At 38.4% G+C, this 19,116-nt stretch overlaps 1 protein-coding gene across 1 annotated transcript; it reads left to right on the top strand.

The window, feature by feature from the left end:
* Positions 1-474: 474 nt before the first annotated feature.
* Positions 475-2,461, top strand: LOC115687338 (cytochrome P450 71AU50-like). The gene is made up of 2 exons (XM_030612856.2): positions 475-1,371; positions 1,672-2,461. The coding sequence occupies exons 1-2, from the start codon at positions 490-492 to the stop codon at positions 2,290-2,292; spliced, it is 1,503 nt and encodes a 500-aa protein (XP_030468716.1). The 5' UTR covers positions 475-489; the 3' UTR covers positions 2,293-2,461.
* The last annotated feature ends 16,655 nt before the right edge of the window (positions 2,462-19,116 follow it).

Raw genomic sequence — 19,116 nt, 5'->3', positions numbered from 1 at the left:
TATTCATTTCCAGATGCATTCGGAGTGGGAGGTTTGCACGCGTTTTAGGAGATTAAACGCATTTATTTTAGTTATGTAAATTGTAAGTTTCCTAAAAACCATAAACGTAAAACGAAAAGAAATTCCCAACCTCGAAGACTCTCTTCCTTGTGTTTCTTCCCCCATTTCAAAATCACTAGCTTCTTCCATCTTTCATGTCTCTCTCGTTTCAGAAAATAAAACATTAAATGCGCTTATTTTAATCATTTGATTGACAAAATCAATCCTCGTCGTGAGAAAAGATGTTATTTTATGGTATTGAAATATTCTTCACTATTATTTAATTAATATATACTGTATGATATTTCTTCTGATTCAAGATGAAGGGCCCACTAAAAAACAATGGGTAACAAATTTTGCACATCTCCCTGTCACATCTTCATCTATATATGCAATGAAATTATCCCTACCACCATCTTCGCTCCTCTCCCTTTCAAATAACCTCCTCCAATGGCTTGGATATGGATAACACTCACCCTCGCATTGATTGCTCATCTCTTGTTGCGAGCTTTGCTATGGAAAACACAGAGCAAGAAAAGATTGCCTCCTGGTCCAAGAGGGTTCCCGATTCTTGGAAACCTCCATCTGTTAGGACAAAACCCTCACCATGATCTTCACAAATTAGCTCAAAAATATGGACCCCTCATGCACTTGCGCCTTGGGCTCGTGCCCGTGATCGTTGTCTCGTCACCCCAAGTGGCCGAGCAATTCCTCAAGACCCATGATCTTGTTTTTGCGAGCCGGCCACCTCATGAGGCCTCGAAGTACATCTCTTACGAGCAAAGGAGCTTGGCGTTCGCGCCGTATGGCCCGTATTGGAGGAATATAAGAAAAATGTGCACTTTGGAGCTCCTTAGCAATGCAAAAATCAATTCCTTCAAGTCCATGAGAAGAGAGGAGGTTGGTTTGCTTGTGAATTTTCTCAAAGACGCGTCTCAAGACTGCACGACCATCGACTTGAGCGCGAATATCTCGTCGCTAAGCGCCGATATGAGTTGTCGGATGGTCTTCGGGAAGAAGTACATGGACAAGGAGTTTGACGAGAGAGGGTTCAAGGCCGTTATTCAAGAAGGGATGGTGTTGGGCGCTACACTGAACATCGGTGACTATGTTCCTTATTTAGCATCATTTGATCTCCAGGGGTTGACGAAACGCATGAAAGCCGTGAGCAAAGTGTTCGATGCCTTCTTTGAGAAGATTATTGACGAGCACGTGAAGTCTAAGAAAGACGAAGGAGAGAGCAAAGATTTTGTGGATGTCATGTTGGGTTTCATGGGATTGAACGAGGGAGAGTACCATATCGACAGGCCCCATATCAAAGCCATAATTCTGGTAATTAATCAATTTTTTTAGCTAGATTAATAATCTCTGTGACCTTATTACTGTTCAATTATCTAAGCATACGTCGGAGTGGAAAATTTATTGGAACAAGGATCCCGCTAGTTGAGGATCTCAGATTAGTAGTTAGGTATCAAAATTGATTCAAAAGATAATCCATAAATTATTAGCAGAGATTTTAGTATATGGACCATCATATTCGAACATATGAAAAGATCTGTAATTTCACATCAATGACCAACTCTATTGTAAATATGCTTGATAAGTGCAATATCGATATGTTTCTCCATGCAGGACATGTTGTCGGGTTCGATGGACACTTCAGCGACAGCAATAGAGTGGGCAATGGCCGAACTTATAAAGCATCCTAGTTCAATGAAAAAGCTCCAAGAAGAACTAGAGAAAGTCGTGGGACTGAATAGAGCAGTGGAGGAATCAGATGTAGAGGGCTTGGACTACTTAGACATGGTCATCAAGGAGACCTTAAGGCTTCACCCGGTGGCTCCACTTTTGCTTCCCCACGAGGCGACCGAGGACTGCATAGTGAACGGCTTCCACATACCCTACAAGTCGAGGGTCATCGTGAATGTGTGGTCCATCGGAAGGGACCCAAAAGTGTGGACCACTCACAATCCAGAAGAGTTTGTGCCTGAAAGATTCTTAGGGTCGAGCGTGGACGTTAAGGGGCGTGATTTTCAGCTCCTGCCATTTGGGGCAGGCCGCCGAGGGTGCCCCGGGATGCAACTCGGGTTGACCGTGGTGCGGTTCGTGCTTGCGCAACTCGTACACTGCTTTGACTGGGACCTTCCTGGCGGCATGTTGCCGAGTGAGCTTGACATGACCGAGGAGTTCGGGCTCACTACTCCTAGAGCCAAGCATATGGTGGTCACACCTAAGTACCGTTTGAGTGAGTAAAAGAGAGTTAACTTTTTAATGGATGATTCAGTTCCCCAAAATAAGTTTCGTGGTGTTAGTTTTAATACCAAATGGATGGCATACTGATTTGTAATGCAGTGTTAGCTTGATTTTCAAGGTCTTATTTTCCTCTGAATGAAATTCGAATAAAGCATCGTGTTGTGTTTGATGTCTCCGAAGAACCAATTTGAATCGAATGTTGAAAGGAAGCAAAAAGGTCAAGATGTTCGGGGGTCTGGAGGACCATTAGTAGATGCCCATGTATGAGACATCCGGGGGGGAAGGCTGTGACCAACAGGTTGGGCTTCCGGCCACTGCATGAGAACGCCTCTTCACTAGGGGTGTGGGGCGTGCAACGAAAATCACCCGGATCGGACCGGACCGGACCGGACCGGCCGATTTTAGGCAGTTCCAGGGGGCGCCGGCCGATTTTAGGCAGTTCCAGGAGGCGCCGATCCAGTTTCATAAAATTGGAACCGATGATTTTTGATCTAGTTCCCGATTTCACGGGAAACCGTACCAAAACTTTTAATGGAACCAATGATTTTCGATCCATTTCCCGAGTCCACGAGAAACCATACCAATTATTTTTTAAAATTTTAACTTTAATTTTCAAAAATTTCACAAATAATCATTTAAACTTTTAATTATTAAGAATTTTCTCAATGTTGTTATGATGCAAACATTCAGCTAAAAGACGGACAAAAGAATGATTTAACCGTGCGCATGGCTTGGCTTTTATTCACAACCCCTCTTACAGTCACTATGTGCCCGTTCGATGTGGGACTATGAATAAAAGCCAAGCCGTGCGCCTGCAATGGATGCCTTTCTCGGCCTTTTGGCTAAGATGAGGGGTAGAAATTGTGTTTTTTTTTTGGTCGAAGAAATTGTTAAGTGTGACATGCTTACACAATTTTTAAAGCTTTGTGGGTAAAGAGCAAAGGCTTGATTTTGAAGGAGGGAAAACATTCAAATGAAATGTGACTTGGTTCTTCAAATTCGGTGCATCACCATAATCTTTCACTGGTTCCATTGGATCGCCTAGGAACCAAACCGATTGGTCTGGTCTGATCCCATGATCTGTCAGTCCGATTCTCGATTCAAGAAATGGGAACTGGTCCTATGGGTTCGGTTCCTCGGATTGGATCGGGAACCGATTACCTCTACTCTTCACTATTGTAGGGTGCTGAGCGCCTGACTTGCATGGTTGGACCTTGGACCTGGCTATGCTGGCATCGCTGTCTTTCCATGTTTCGCATCTTAAACTTATTATTAACCTGATTTATACTATCACCAAAAGAGCTGTACATGGAAACAATTATATACATAAGCAAGAAATCTTTTCTATTTTTCAAGAAAGTAATAAGAGAAGGATATCAAAAAGTTTCTAAGGCCTAAGAGTCTTGTGGAGTGTAGGAGACAGTCCCTTTGAAATGCCGCGAAAAAGGCCGTTTGTTGTGAGATGGCATATCTATCTCAGTTAACCATTGGTTTATACCATAGTCCCCTCATGAAATCAAAGCCAGCTTCATCTAAATTGCGCTAAGATTATACCTCTATGTTTTGTAATGTGTTAGTACTAAGAGGAAGATCAAATTCCATCATGATCGAACCTATAGAAAATACTACACATGTATGTGTTGATGCCCCTATAACATTAGACTCCCCAATTCCGTTCATAAATATAATTCCTAAAGGATCGATTACCTTTATGAGGTTTCTTACCCCAACGAAGATAAAAAGATCTCCACTACTCAATTCCCACTTGTAAATCCATATTCTGACTTGGCTTAGCTTGCTTCTTTTTCTCCCATCAAGTTTACCAGTAAACTCATCCAACAAACTCCTAAGTAATAAAAATAAATGCTAAAGAAAATGAGATGGAATTAATAATAGACTTTTGATTTGTTTTTGGCAATTATATTCTAAATCTGACATGCGATTCCTATTTCATGATATGCAAGAAAAAGATGTTTAACACATGAAGGTACATGGGGTAATTCGGGAATTAATTCACTTTATAACTTAAAACCGAGCATGGACCCCATCGAATAAACCATGATTGGCCATCCACCGAAACTCTCAGCATGCAAATCCGCGACTGACGACCGATCACAATTTACTTCACAGACTAGAGAGTAATCACAGAACCTAATCGAGGTCTTGTTCACCCCGTACCATGCTTGGGTTTGACATCGCACTAATATTTCAAATCTGAAACTAAATGATGCGTGTGTAGTGTGGGAGATGGATCTTGAGTGGAGAGGGATAGATTACGATCACCACCAAAAAATAAATTTGTTCTGTGTGTCTTCAGTAATTTTTTTATGTCTGTTCAATGATGACTATCATACCCGTGGTGGTACTCACGTGTCTGAAAGTATCTCGGGTACCTCGTTATTTAAAAAGAACGAGGTCAACAATTAATTTACCAGCATTATGGATTTGATATGGGGCCTGCCAATATGGTACTGGCCATCAACTTGACTTCTTGCTGCCCACGTTCATGCTGTTCTTTAGCAGCCATAATCGACTTCTCTTTGACGACTTGTTCAACCTACGATCGTTTTCTTGCTCTCCATGCAAGTCTTCAACTTGCAGCCGCCGCCATTCTCAACAATTCTAGACAATCTTTAACAAATTTTATTTTGACGTCAATGTGGACTCTTCAACTTTTAACTTGTTCTTCAAGATTTTCCAATCTTAATTCTTTGAATTGTCTTCTTCGATCTTAGATAGTAGCTGGAGATAGGGCGATCAATTCCCGATCCGATCCAGTCCCACTTAGGAACCGGGAATCGAACTAGGAAGACTAACTCCCCGTTTCTGGAAGTGGGAACTGAACCACCCGATCCAGACCAATCGGTCCAGTCTGATTTACAGGCAGTCCAACGGAACCTGTTGAGAAGCAAAGGCATCTGATCAAACGGCATTAAAGAGCGTTTCAAAGGGTCCTTGGCTTTTTTGAGTTTTGACTCACTGCTTTGACTCGATCAGAGGGCAACGAACAGCTCGATCCTTCCCTGAATAAAATAGAAAAGAGAAAATTATCCTTTAATGCAGTAAGGAGTCAACTCCTGTAAAAAAAAAATCTTCCTGTCTGTGAAAAGCATATCATCACATGCATTGATGATAGTCTGACGGGGAAATAGCACATAATTTTTATTGGTTCTAGTAATAATTTCGAGTTGACTTTGCTCAATAATTATGTATGTTTAAATGGTCTGGTCAGGGCGGTTCGTTCGATCTGATTCCCACTCTAGAATCGAGAAATCGGACAAGCACTCTTGAGAACTGCCTAGAACCGGCCGGTCCAGGCAATTCTTGTTGCACACCCCTTGCTTGAGAAGGGTGGATAATTCATGAAAATGGATCACAATTTCCAAATGGAACTAAGAATTGGGAATCCTCTTGGACCAGGTGGCAATTTCTTCTTTGTGCTCTGTTAATTTCTTCCATAGCAAAGTTCCACGAGAAGATGGATGAGCAAAGCGATGAGGAGTATTATCCATGTCCAAGCCATCGGAGGTGGTTCTTCAGCAAGTGGAGTGGAAGAGGGGCGACGGATTTTTCGTTCGATATGTAGATAAAGATGCGAGCAGAAGATTGACCTGTGGCTAAAGATGGACATAATTTATTGCTACCTAAGGACAAAAATTATTGATATGTAGGGTTGGCCCATTTCCGTAATTGTCAACCATCTCTTGTCACTATCACTTATTTTGGTCGAAATTATCACTAAGATAAGATATTATATAGCAATTGGCCTAATACCCAAAAAAAATCTCAAATTTTAGTTTTTGTCTCAATTTTATCTTTTGTTTCATAAAAAACCTCTAACTTTAGGTCATATTCTAATTCTACCCTAAACTTTTTTTTTTGTCCCATAAAAACCCTCAACTTTAGCTCCAGTCCCAATTCTACCATAAATTTTTTTTGTCTTATAAAAAACCTCAACTTTAGATCCAGTAACAATTTTACCCTAAACTTTTTTTTATCTCATAATAAAATCTCAACTTTAGGTCCAATTTCAATTTCACTTTAATTTTTTATCTCATAAAAGATCACAAACTTTTATTTGAGTCTCAAATTCGCTCTCCATTAACCCTCTAGCAAAATCGTCCTTAGGGATTTTGCGCTCATCGATCTCTCGTGCTTGGGAATATTCCATCTCTAGCAGTCGGAGAGCACTTGGGAAGCTCCAACAACTTGTGCTTGAGAGTTTTCCATCTCTTGATTGTTAATGAGAAATTTTGCACGGAGGGTTAATGGGGGTAGATTTAGTAAAAGTTTATGATTTTTTATGAGATTGTAAAAATTTTAGGGTAAAATTGGATTGGACAGTAAAATTGGGACAAAACCTAAAGTTTGGAGTTTTTCATAGGACAAAAAAAAGTTTAAGATAAAATTTGGACATGACCTAAAGTTGAAGGTTTTTTATGGGACAAAAAAAAGTTTATGGTAGAATTGTAACTGTACCTAAAGTTGGAAGTTTTTTACGAGACAAAAGGTAAAACTGGACAAAAGTTAAAGTTGGAGATTTTTTAGGGTATTAGGTTTATTGAAAGCTATCGTAGTAATTTTTGTATTTCTCACTTTCTCTAATTCCCCATTATCTCCTTTACTTTCCTTTTATTTTCACCAACTACCCATGCATTCCCGTACTTTCTTGTATATATGTGTGTAAATGTATTTTTTTGTGCGATAATTTATTTATTATTGTAGTTTATATTAACAAATAATCACTTAAACAACGTGATTATTAGTTTTATCTTTTAGATTGGGAAATAGTTATAATTTTGACGTTGTATGTTTAAAAAATACCACTCATATTTGAGTGACGGAAAAGATGACAACACATAACTGTACAGTCTTAACTAAGGTAGCGAATGATAACCATTCTGTTCCAGAATGAGTTCCTAAAACAGAAATAGATTTTTCTATTTCTGGTTCCAGGATGAGTTTCTGAGAAAAGAAACCCGTTTGATAACGACAAAAAATTTCTATTTCTGAAACAGAAACCCGTTTGATAACAGCACAAAATTTATATTTCCTGAAACAAAAACCCGTTTGATAAACAACACAAAATTCTATTTCCAGAAACAAAAATCCATTTTTTTAGAAATGGAATAAAAATAATTAGAAAATCCAAAAAATTCCTAAAAATCTCAAAAAATTTTAAAAAATCCAAAAAAATTGAAAAATTCTAGAAAAATTCATCACAATTTCCAAAAAATAAAAAAATTCAGATTTTGGGAAAATTTGAAATTTGTTGAATTTTTTCAAAAAAAATCAAAAAAATCAAAAATTTCAAAACTTCATAGAATGGCTTAAAATACCTATGGCCACCCACTTTTAGTGAAATTTAAATTTTTTAAGGTGCCCAAAAAAAATCAAAAAATAAAAAATTTCAAAACTTCACAGAATAGTTTAGAATATATGTGGCCACCCACTTTGAGTGAAATTTAAATTTTTTAAGGTGCCCAAAAAAATTCAAAAACTCAAAAATTTCAAAACTTCACAGAATAGCTTAGAATACTTGTGGCCACCCACTTTGAGTGAAATTTTAATTTTTTGAGATGAAAAAAAAAGCAAAAAATTAAAAATTTCAAAACTTCACAGAATGACTTAGAATATCTGTGGCCACCCACTTTTAGTGAAATTTTAATTTTTTTAGGTGCCGAAAAAAAAATAAAAACATAAAAAAATCAAAAATTTTAAAACTTCACAGAATGACTTAGAATGCCTCTAGCCACCCACTTTGAGTGAAATTTAATTTTTTTTAGGTGCCCAAATGGTATTTTTGATTTTTTAATTTTTTTTTTCAGCACCTAAAGAAAATTAAATTTCACTCAAAGTGGATGACCACATATATTCTAAGCCATTCTGTGAAGTTTTGAAATTTTTGATTTTTTGCTTTTTTTTTCTTTTTTTCGGCACCTAAAAAAAATAAAATTTCATTCAAAGTTGGTGGCCACAGGTATTCTAAGCCATTCTGTGAAGTTTTGAAATTTTTGCTTTTTTGCTTATTTTTATTTTTTTTCGGCATCTAAAAAAATTAAATTTCGCTCAAAGTAGGTGACCACAGGTATTCTAAGCAATTCTGTGAATTTTTAAAATTTTTTATTATTTTATTTTTTTCGGCACCTAAAAAAATTTAAATTTCGCTCAAAGTGGATGGCCACAGGTATTCTGAGCCATTCTGTGAAGTTTTAAAATTTTTACTTTTTTTTATTTTTTAGGTAACTAAAAAAAATAAAATTTCGCTCAAAGTGGGTGGCCACAGGTATTTTAAGCCATTCTGTGAAGCTTTGAAATTTTTGCTTTTTTGCTTATTTTTATTTTTTTTGGTATCTAAAAAAAGTTAAATTTTGCTCAAAGTGGGTGGCAACAGGTATTCTAATCCATTCTGTGAAGTTTTGAATTTTTTTTATTTTTTTCGGCACCTAAAAAAATTTAAATTTCGCTCAAAGTGGATGGCCACAGGTATTCTAAGCCATTCTGTGAAGTTTTGAAATTTTTTATTTTTTGCTTTTTTAAATTTTTTTCGGCACCTAAAAAAATTAAATTTCGCTCAAATTGGGTGGCCACAGGTATTCTAAGACATTCTATGAATTTTTTAAATTTTAGATTTTTTGATTATTTTTTATTTTTTTTGGCATCTAAAAAAATTAAATTTCCCTCAAAGTGGGTGATCATAGGTATTTTAAGCCATTTTGTGAAATTTTGAAAATTTTATTTTTTTATTTTTTTCGGCACCTAAAAAAATTTAAATTTCGCTCAAAGTGGGTAGCCACGTATTCTAAACCATTCTGTGAAGTTTTGAAATTTTTGATTTTTTGCTTTTTTTTCCCACCTCAAAGATCGTGACTTCCAGATCAATATGTGTTTTGAAGAAAGAGTTCTCTCAGAAAAAATTCTCATTTTTGGTCTAGAAATAGAAAACCTACTTTTTTTTGGTTCTGATTTCTGGTTCAGAATCGGTTCTGGAACAAAAAGTTGTTCCAGAAATAGAAAAATGGAATTGCGTTACCAAACGGGTTTCTGGTCCAAAGCTATTTCTGGGAACAGAAAATCAGTTCTGGACAGAACCAGAATGGTTATCATGCGCTACCTAAAACTAATTTTCTTAACATATTAGTTAAATATTAAGTGTTTGCAAATGAAATTGAATAATACAATAATTACTAATAATGGTCGAATAAAAATATTTCTTAAATTTAGCAGTTTCTTATTTTGTAACAGAGTTTTGGTGTAGTAATTAGAAAAAAAAAGTTTGCATGTAAAGATTGGGATAGAATATGAAGATGGAAGGGAGAGAAAAAAACAAGGCCGACCAAGCCTAATTTAGCCACTAGAAATGGTCGCAAAGCTTTGGTCGCTAATGACTAAACTTCTACTGTCATCTGAGAAAGTAGAGAAAAAAGTAATTTGATGGATCAAATCAAAGGGATTTTTTGGATAACAAAGAAAGGTTGGTAAGTCAAAAAATTGCTACTTTATATTTTTCACATCTTTAATTAGTTCGGGGCGTTTTCGTTTCCCATCTCATTTTGATTCCAACTATACAGTTTCATATTTCATTTTTAACCGCAGGGGAGGATTTCGCTTGTGATGTTACAAATTTCAATCTCAAATAGGAAAAAAAATGTTCAAATTGAGTGTCGATACATTTTCGTACTCGATTAGCATATTCAATCAGGTACATTCATCATTTTTCTTTTTGATGGATAGGTAAACTCAAATTGCAATTATATAGGTTGGTACAAACCCAATGTGTTTGTCCTTAGTCGGTTGTGCAACCAAACATTTAGCCGCGTGAGCAGGGCACTCTGCCGCGACGCTCATCCACTTCTGATTGCATTCACCTCAAGACCAATTATTCCCCATCTTCATCGCCTGCGCTCTAGCAACAATACCTAGTAATCTAATGATCATAGTGCAATTTCTATTTTTATTCTTTTCACTACATGACATGCTCGAATCTTTCCGCTCTACGAATCTCACCACGGATACACACAAGTCGCCATGTCCATGTGTTTGAACACTGGATTTGCCACATCAAAATCAAGTGTGTATCCGCTCGACCACTTTTTTGGGGTTTATGTGATTTGGGATCTACCTATTACTAAGATAAATGAGAAGTTTGCTATATAATGTTCTGAATTTTGTTAACGAGTGCCCCATTAAGTGCCTTGTGGCATTTGTTAATCAACTAATTGGAGAAACTTTACAGTTTTCAATACACCGATTATTCTCATGTTATGTATAATCAATGCCTTCGGAAGCGCATTTATTAAACTTAAGTATGCTTAATCGGTGCCATGAGGGCACTCAATAACAAAACCCTTATGTGTTTTTGGTACTCCATTGATATGAGAAAAGAATTATAAATTCCATGTGTACATTGTCTCATCGTTAAGTGATGATAATTTAAGCAATGGCTCTTCCTTTTCCCCCACTTCTTAAGTTTGTCAATGATGCTGTTAGAATCAATGAAGGATTTTCTAACCGCTTGAAGCTTAGCATTTACCAAGGTCAATCAAATCTTAATCTGGAAGTTGATCAATTCCTCCTAGAAAAAGCATATGGCATCTATTAACTCTTTCAAAAGAGCATGCAGCACCATTAAATTTGGGTCCGACGTTGGTTCATTCTGTTAAAAATGACCAGACACGAGTCATCAAAGCTCTCTCCATGCATGGGACATACGCTGTCTTTAGGCCAGGGACGATGCTCCACGGAAGCTACGAGGATTTATGGTGAATGTGATCATTTATGGTGAATGCTTGGCACACAATTAATCGTTTGGAAGGCTTTTTTAAGAGTCTGGAACTACTCTTATCCTCAAAGGGTTACTTATAGTTCTGGCATTACTCTCAATGGTAAGCTGGCACATGTGATTAGAGGCTCAGATTGTAATTAGCCTTCAGCTGGATGTGATCCCTCCTGAAGTATAGAACGTTGATAAGCAGAGAGAGACCGTATGCACATAAAGAGTATATAAATTCCGTAGACAAGCGATGTGAGCTAATTTATCGTCCCCTCTGACGAGCAAGCTGGATTTGGAATGACACGTAGAATTTGACAAACGTAGGGTTGCACACTCGAAATAAACTGGAGAAAGATTTGTCTCCAATACCATGTTAAAATGTCCAACCCAAAAACTTAAACTAATTGGTAGAATTAGAATGTCCAATTAAAAAACTTAAACTAATAGGTGGAGGGATACACATACACATATATAGAACGGGAAAATTCTTCAAAAAGTCATAAAACTATTACATTTTTACCAATTTAGTCCTAAACCTTTAAATTTTGCTAATTGAGTCTTAAACATTTTCACATTTTACCAATTGAGTCTATAGGCAAATTTTGGTCGGAAATCGTTGACGTAGATGCTAGTCGTCCTACATGGCACGATCGGCGCTAACGTGGACAATTTTAATAATATTTTATCGATTTTTTTCTATTTTTTTCTCCTTTTTTTTTTCCATTCTTCTTCCTTTTGCCGATGGTCGGCCACCAGCCCCATAGGCGATGGCCAGGTGGGCTGGCCTAGCCTAGGCAAGGCAAGCGTCGACGAGGGCTCTCGTCGCCAGATTGGCCACCAATCCACTCTTGATCGCAACCTCCATCGCACGACACTGCCTCGCTGCCACCATCAAACCCCCTCTCGGCCAACTCAACACTTCTCCTCCATGCTCGTCAAGCTTGTGGCCCACAGGATCTCGACGAGCTTGACAGCCATGGCTAAGCCTTCAGATCTTGGTGACCTTTGCAACTCAACCTCCAAGCAACTTTTCGTCAAGCCTTCGAAAAAGCTGAGTCGCCCTAGGCTAGGGCAGCCTCACCCAGGCTAGATCTAATGAGGTCGACCCTTGCCCAGGCTAGGGCGGCCTTGCCAGATTTGGTAATGAGAGCCCTTGTCAACTCTAACCCTTGCCTAGGGGAGGCCAACCCACTTGGCCATCGCCTATGGCCGGCCACTGGTAAAAGAAAGAAGAGGAAAATAAAAGAAAGAAAAATGTGAAAAGAGAAAAAAAAATCGGAAAAGATTATAAAAATTCGAAAAAAATATTAAAATTTATCTACGTCAACGCCGGCCGTCCTACGTCCGCATCAGCGATTTCCAACCAAAATTAGCCGGATGGACTCAATTGACAAAATATGAAGAGGTTTTTGATTCAATTAGCAAAAGTGAAAGGTTTAGGACTGAATTGGCAAAAGTGCAATAAGTTTAAGATTTTTTGGACAATTTTCCCTTATAGAACATATTAGTGGAGGGCCACAGAAGTGATGTGTAGTACTTTAACATAGCTAATCCATGATTTTAGAGTTTGGAACACAATTGGAAACTTACCTAGGAGGGGAATAAAAAAAAAGGCAGCTAGTGCCCCCAAATTTTAGTAAAATTAGAATAGTTCTTGAGATAAAACATTGTCCGATGACCGGTCGAATTCCAAAGTAGTTTGGAGTTATCAGGAAATCGGCAGATTCCTTAATCAAATCAATGAAGCATCAGATTTAAATAAAACCGAATTAATTTTGGATGGGTCCTTTAATAAAGGGAGAAGAAGAGATAACGACGGCGGTCTATTTCTTTCGAAGACAAGCTATAAAAAACACGATAGGCCGGTTAGAAGCGGTCCCATTTTTCCTCTCAAGCTTTTTGACAGAAATAAGTCATCAAAGTTTCCAATGGAAACCACCGGAGTTTGCTCCGGTAGACACCCTTTCTACTTAGAAGATGGGAGGTGGGGAGTTCGATTCCCCACCTTCTCATAAAGACTAGAGGTGGGGATATTTAGCTTCAGATGTGGATTTCGACTACCACGCTCTATTAAGAAGTAAGGTAAAAGTCTGAAAATGAATTGAGAGTTAGAGTATAACAAACCCAAAAAGGAAAAAAGTCTCCAATGGAGAAGTGGGAGCCAATAGAGAAAAAAGCAACAATCAATGTCAAAGAAATTATCTCTATTCGGCCCCACTTAAAGGAGTTTTATAGGACTCATAATCTATGTACAAGTTTGATTTATACCGCACTCTCACTTAATACACATTACAAGTCCTTTTAATTTCATGTTAAGTAAAATTGACTATTTATTATATGCAACAATTGACGCAGCGTTCAACGAATAATTCAAGCAAAACCTTGCTTAGAGAGAAAAATCTCGAAATTCAATATTGATGATAATAATATTCTCCCTTCAAAACAAACCCTAAACACCCTTTTATAGGGGTTAAACCTAATTACAATAGGAAACCTAATCATAATAGGAAAGTTACCTAATCTGAATTGGAAACCTAATCATAATAGGAAAGTTACCTAATCTGAATTGGAAACATAATCATAATAGGAAATCTAATCATAATAGGAAAGTTAATAAGCATCAAATAGCAAAATTACAAAAACGACCCTTAAAATTAACTCATAAAAAATATGAAAATAATAGAAAAAAAAAATCATCTAATCGCATCACTGTTTCGCTTTCCGTTTGGACTTCTGTTTGTCCAATCGGTCCAGAAACGCACCACTAATAAATTCTGCATCATTCTCCTCCACTTGAAAAGAACTCGTCCTCGAGTTAAAATCAGGATCTGGATATAACGGCTCTGTGGACTCATGAAACGATGACAAATTAGCAACATTAAAAGTGTTGGATATGCCCATGCTATGTGGAAGGTCTATAACATAAGCATTATCGTTGATCTTCTTGCTGATAGCGTAAGGTCCATACTTCTTTGGCTATAATTTACTGTAAAATCCAGCTGGTAATCGCACTTTACGAAGAAAAATCATGACTTGATCACCTACCGCAAACACCTGCTTTCGCCTGTGCTTATATGCTCCAGCTTTATACTTCTAATTAGTTTCCTCTAGCTTCTGTTTGACTTTATGATGCACTTCCACAATCTGTTTAGCCATATGATCCGCTGCTACACTTTTATCCGCTTGCTTAGGCAACTGTACCAAATCCAGAGTATGCTGAGGCGCCTTTATATAAACAATAAAAAAAGATGACCTGCCAATAAAACTATGAACTACATTATTATAAGCAACCTCTGCTTGTGATAAAGCAACATCCCATTGCTTCGGCTTATCGCTACAAATACTTCGAATCAAGTTTCCTAGAGTTCTATTAACCACCTCTGTTTGCCCATCAGTCTGCGGGTGAGTTGTGCTACTGAAATTCAAAGATGAATCAAACAACTTCCACAAAGTCCGCCAAAAATGCCCTAGAAATTTGCTATCCCTATCTGAGGTAATAGACTTGGGCACACCATGCAAACGAACCACTTCCTTAAAGAATAATCTGGCCACACTTACTGCATCAGAAGTCTTCCTACAAGGAATGAAGTGCGCCATCTTGGAAAATCTGTCAACCACAACGAAAACAGAATCCACGCCTCTTTGTGTCCGTGGTAAACCAAGCACAAAATCCATGGACAGATCTTCCCATATATTGTTAAGAATAGGTAAAGGCATATACAGACCTGTATTCTTAGATTGACCCTTAGCAGTCTAGCAAACATAACACTTTTGTACGTACCTACTGACATCTCTACGCAATTGGGGCTAGTAAAATCGCTCCCGGACTGCAGCAATAGTTTTATCACGACCCAGATGTGCAGTTAATCCACCATTATGTAAATCGCGAATTACCTTCTCTCGTAATGATGTCCGAGGAAGGCAAAGCTGATTGCCACGCATCAGATAACCATCCTGCACATAAAATTCTTGTACAGGTTTACCAGCAGCACATGACTCCCAAATTTGTCCAAAGTCATCATCATCTGCATAATAGTCTTTCAGCTACTTGAACCCTAGAATTACCTGGCTCAATGTAATCAACAAGCCAGCTCTCCCACTCAATGCATATGCTACAACATTATGCACACCTGACTTATGCTGTAATCTAAAAGGAAATTTTTGCAAAAATTGACACCATCGTGCATGCATATCTTTGCTAATCCTCTTCTGACTATTCAGATACTTCAAAGCTTCATGATCAGAATAAATGACAAATTCTTTCCCAATTAAATAATGCTCACAGGTCTTCAAAGCCCTTACAACAGAATAGAATTCTTTATCATAAGTGCTCCACTTCTGCCTTGCGTCGCTAAGCTTCTCACTAAAATAGCAAATTGGTTTGCGCTCTTGAGATAAAACAGCTCTTATACCCACTCCACTAGCATCACAGTCCACTTTAAACAGTTTATAAAAATCAGGTAAAGCAAGAACAGGTGCAGTACATAACTTCTCCTTCAAAATAGCAAAACTATTCTCAGCTTCCTCTCCCCATAGAAATTTGCCTTTCTTCATATATTCAGTAATTGGGGCTGCGATAGTACTAAAATTCTTAATAAATCGCCGATAAAAAGTAGCAAATCCATGAAAACTCCTAACGTCAGAAACTGTTTTAGGAGTCGGCCACTCTCTGATTGCTCTTACCTTCGCCTCATTTACCTCTATTCCTTCAGCAGTAATAATAAACCCCAAGAATAACAGTTTATTAGTTAAAAAACTGCACTTCTTAAGATTAATATACAGCTTATTAATCTGTAAGGCTGCCAACACCTCCCTTAAATGCATCAGATGATCCTCCTTAGTCATACTATAAATCAGGATATCATCAAAATAAACTACAACAAATTTGCCAATAAAAGATTTCAGAACCTGATTCATAAGCCTCATGAAAGTGCTTGGAGCATTGGAAAGTTCGAAAGGCATCACCAACCATTCGTACAACCCCTCATTTATTTTGAAAGCTGTCTTCCACTCATCTCCAAGCCAAATCTCAATCTGATGGTATCCATTCTTCAAATCCAGCTTCGAGAACCACTTAGCACAGTGCAACCTATCCAGCATGTCATCCAATCTCGGAATTGGAAACTTGTAACCCACGGTTATTTTATTAATGGCCATGCTATCTACACACATCCGCCAACTCCCATCTTTCTTAGGAGTCAACAAGGCCGGAACAGCACATGGGCTCATACTATTCTGAATGTGTCCATTTCGTAACAACTCCTCCACCTTCTCTTTTAGAATCTCGCTCTCTTTTGGACTCATCCTGTAGTGCGGTAAATTTAGTAGACTAGCACCAGGAATTAAGTCTATATGGTGCCGAATATCACGCATAGGCGGCAACCCATCTGAAATCTCTTCAGGCATCAGTTCGCTAAATTCCTTCAATAAAGGCCTGACTGCTTCAGGCTACTCCTCCACTTGTAATTCAGCCTCAGTCTCAATTATTTGTTTCACGACCAGCACGTGAATCTGTCGAGTCTCCTTAACCTCAGCTTCAAATTTCCTCGTAAGGGTAAGGAAATTATTTTCAGCAGCTTTGTTTTCCTTTGTTCTTCAGTGGCAGTAACGTATACTTCACTCCATCCTTCACAAGGTTATACTGATTGCTTCTTCCCGAATGCTGAGCATCTACATCAAATTGCCACGGCCTCCCAAATAATACATGACATACATCCATGTCTACTACATCACAATATAGCTCATCATGATACTTACCAATGGAGAATGGAATTTTACATCGCTCAGTTACCTGAATGCTTTTCGCTCCAGATTTAATCCATCCTAACGTATAGGGATTAGGATGCTTCTCCACGGGTATCCCCAGCTTCTTCACTGCCTCCTTCCCAATGATATTCTCCATACTTCCACTATTAATAACCACAGCAAAGATCTTTCCCAGAATGGTGCACCTGGTTCGGAATAACTGATGGCGCTGCGAATCATCTTCCTATTTTGGGGCCAACATCATCCTACGCACCACACAGTTTACTTGCTCCTCTTCTTCATCTTCAAAATCATCGTCCTCACCATCCGGCGCACAGCAATATCCATCTTCCTCCTCTTCTCTCGCTGCTACGTTTACGGTCTTTCTCTGAGGGCATTCATTAGAACGGTGCCCAGGCTGATTACACCTGTAACACTTTATAGCGGATGGTTTAGTATAAGGGTTAGGGTTCGCAGTTTTCTATGCTTGCGTTCCCTTATCCCTCGGCTCGTTCATAGGGCGCTTTTCTACCACCTTATCTTCCTGATTTCGTCCTGCGTTAAAGCGATTATTGAAACTGCTCTTTTCTACCGAACTGCTCGAACTGCTACCCCGATAATTTTCGTAGCCTCTTCTTCCCCTATCTTGCTGCATCAATTCTGCCTTCATCGCCATATTCTTAGCTTCAGTTAAATTTCGCAGAAACTGCACTCCAATTTTATCTCGAATGAAGGGTTTCAAACCATCAAGATATCTAACCACCTGCTGTCCCTCCATCTCTGATAAATTATTCCGCTCCGCCAATCTCATAAATCCGGCCGTATACTCATGCACAATCCGATTGCCCTGCTGGCAATGTTGGTACTGCTGGAACATAATCTGCTCATAGTCGGGTGAAAGGAATTTTTGCTTCAGCAGCCTCCTCATCCTAGTCCAAGTTCGAACTCTCTCTTTCCCCTCTCGTTCTCTCCTATTCTGTAATCTCTCCCACCATGCAGACGCACCCCCCTTTAATCTACAGGCTACTAATCACACCATTTTCTCACCAGCGGTCTCCATATAATCGAAAAATCTATCTATATCAGCAAGCCAATCCAAAAATTCTTCTATACCCAGACTACCATTAAAATAAGGGATATCGACTTTCAATTTAAAATCGTTACCTTCACGATCGTCATAGCGTCGTCGTCCATCTCTCCTATCATGCCTTCTCTGAAGTCCTCCCTGACGATTTCTGCCACCATAATCAGCACGTTCCTCATCAAAATTTTCAGTTTCTTCTTCTTCCAAACTCTTTGAAAACAGAGGGTTATTCTGCCTGCGGACAGGAACAGGCCTATCAACAGGATCACCGCGAGCAAGATCTGCACTGGGCCTTCTGTCGTTCCGCCGATTCCGGTTCACATCAATGCCGAGACCTTCGAATCGTTCTGTTAACTCATCAAATCGTTCTTCGAAACGACGAAAACTTTGATCGAATCGTTGATCCAAGCGTTCCATTAAACGCTGCTCCAAACGTTGCAGCGCGTCGTCCCCAAGGTTGGGGCTCCAGTCTCTTGAGCATCGTCACGATGACCACCGCCAGTCGCCATAGGCTCTGATACCACCTGACGCAGCGTTCAGCGAATAATTCAAGCAAAGCCTTGCTTAGAGAAAAAAATCACGAAATTCAATATTGATGATAATAATGTTCTCCCTTCAAACAAACCCTAAACACCCTTTTATAGAGGTTAAACCTAATTACAATAGGAAACCTAATCATAATAGGAAAGTTACCTAATCTGAATTGGAAACCTAATCATAATAGGAAATCTAATCATAATAGGAAAGTTAATAAGCATCAAATAGCAAAATTACAAAAAACGACCCTTAAAATTAACTCATAAAAAAATACGAAAATAATAGAAAAAAAAACCATCTAATCGCATCACCGTCTCGCTTTCCGTTTGGACTTCTGTTTGTCCAATCGGTCCAGAAACGCACTACTAATAAATTCCGCATCAACAATCATGTGATAGACTGAAATCTTTTCGGTTTTTCGAGAAAGTTATGAAAGAAAAACATAAAAAGTCAACATGGAAACTGATTTCATAAAAGTTAGTTTCCCTTCATGTCTAATGTAATCTTAAGGACCAACGTCTGCCACTCTTCGGATGAATATTCATTTCATTATGCATGCGGACGGGAGGTTTGTATGCGTTCCAGGGGATTAAACACAATTATTTTAGTCATATACCGCTGAAAGTTTCCTAAAATTTATAAACATAAAATGAAAAGAAACTCCCAACCTCGAAGACTCCATCAC

The sequence above is a fragment of the Syzygium oleosum genome, unplaced genomic scaffold, assembly GCF_021117445.2.
Source record: "Syzygium oleosum isolate NSW1041296 unplaced genomic scaffold, Sole_v2.1 Sole_v2.26, whole genome shotgun sequence".
Taxonomy (NCBI): domain Eukaryota; kingdom Viridiplantae; phylum Streptophyta; class Magnoliopsida; order Myrtales; family Myrtaceae; genus Syzygium; species Syzygium oleosum.
The sequence above is the reverse complement of the archived record's forward strand: the minus strand, read 5'-3'. Positions and strand labels throughout refer to the sequence as shown.

Bases quoted from the DNA above. Each gene is read 5' to 3' on its own strand.
- LOC115687338 (XM_030612856.2), top strand. From the start codon at position 490: ATGGCTTGGATATGGATAACACTCACCCTCGCATTGATTGCTCATCTC. The intron at 1,372-1,671 runs GTAATTAATCAA...TTCTCCATGCAG, and splicing joins ATATCAAAGCCATAATTCTG to GACATGTTGTCGGGTTCGAT.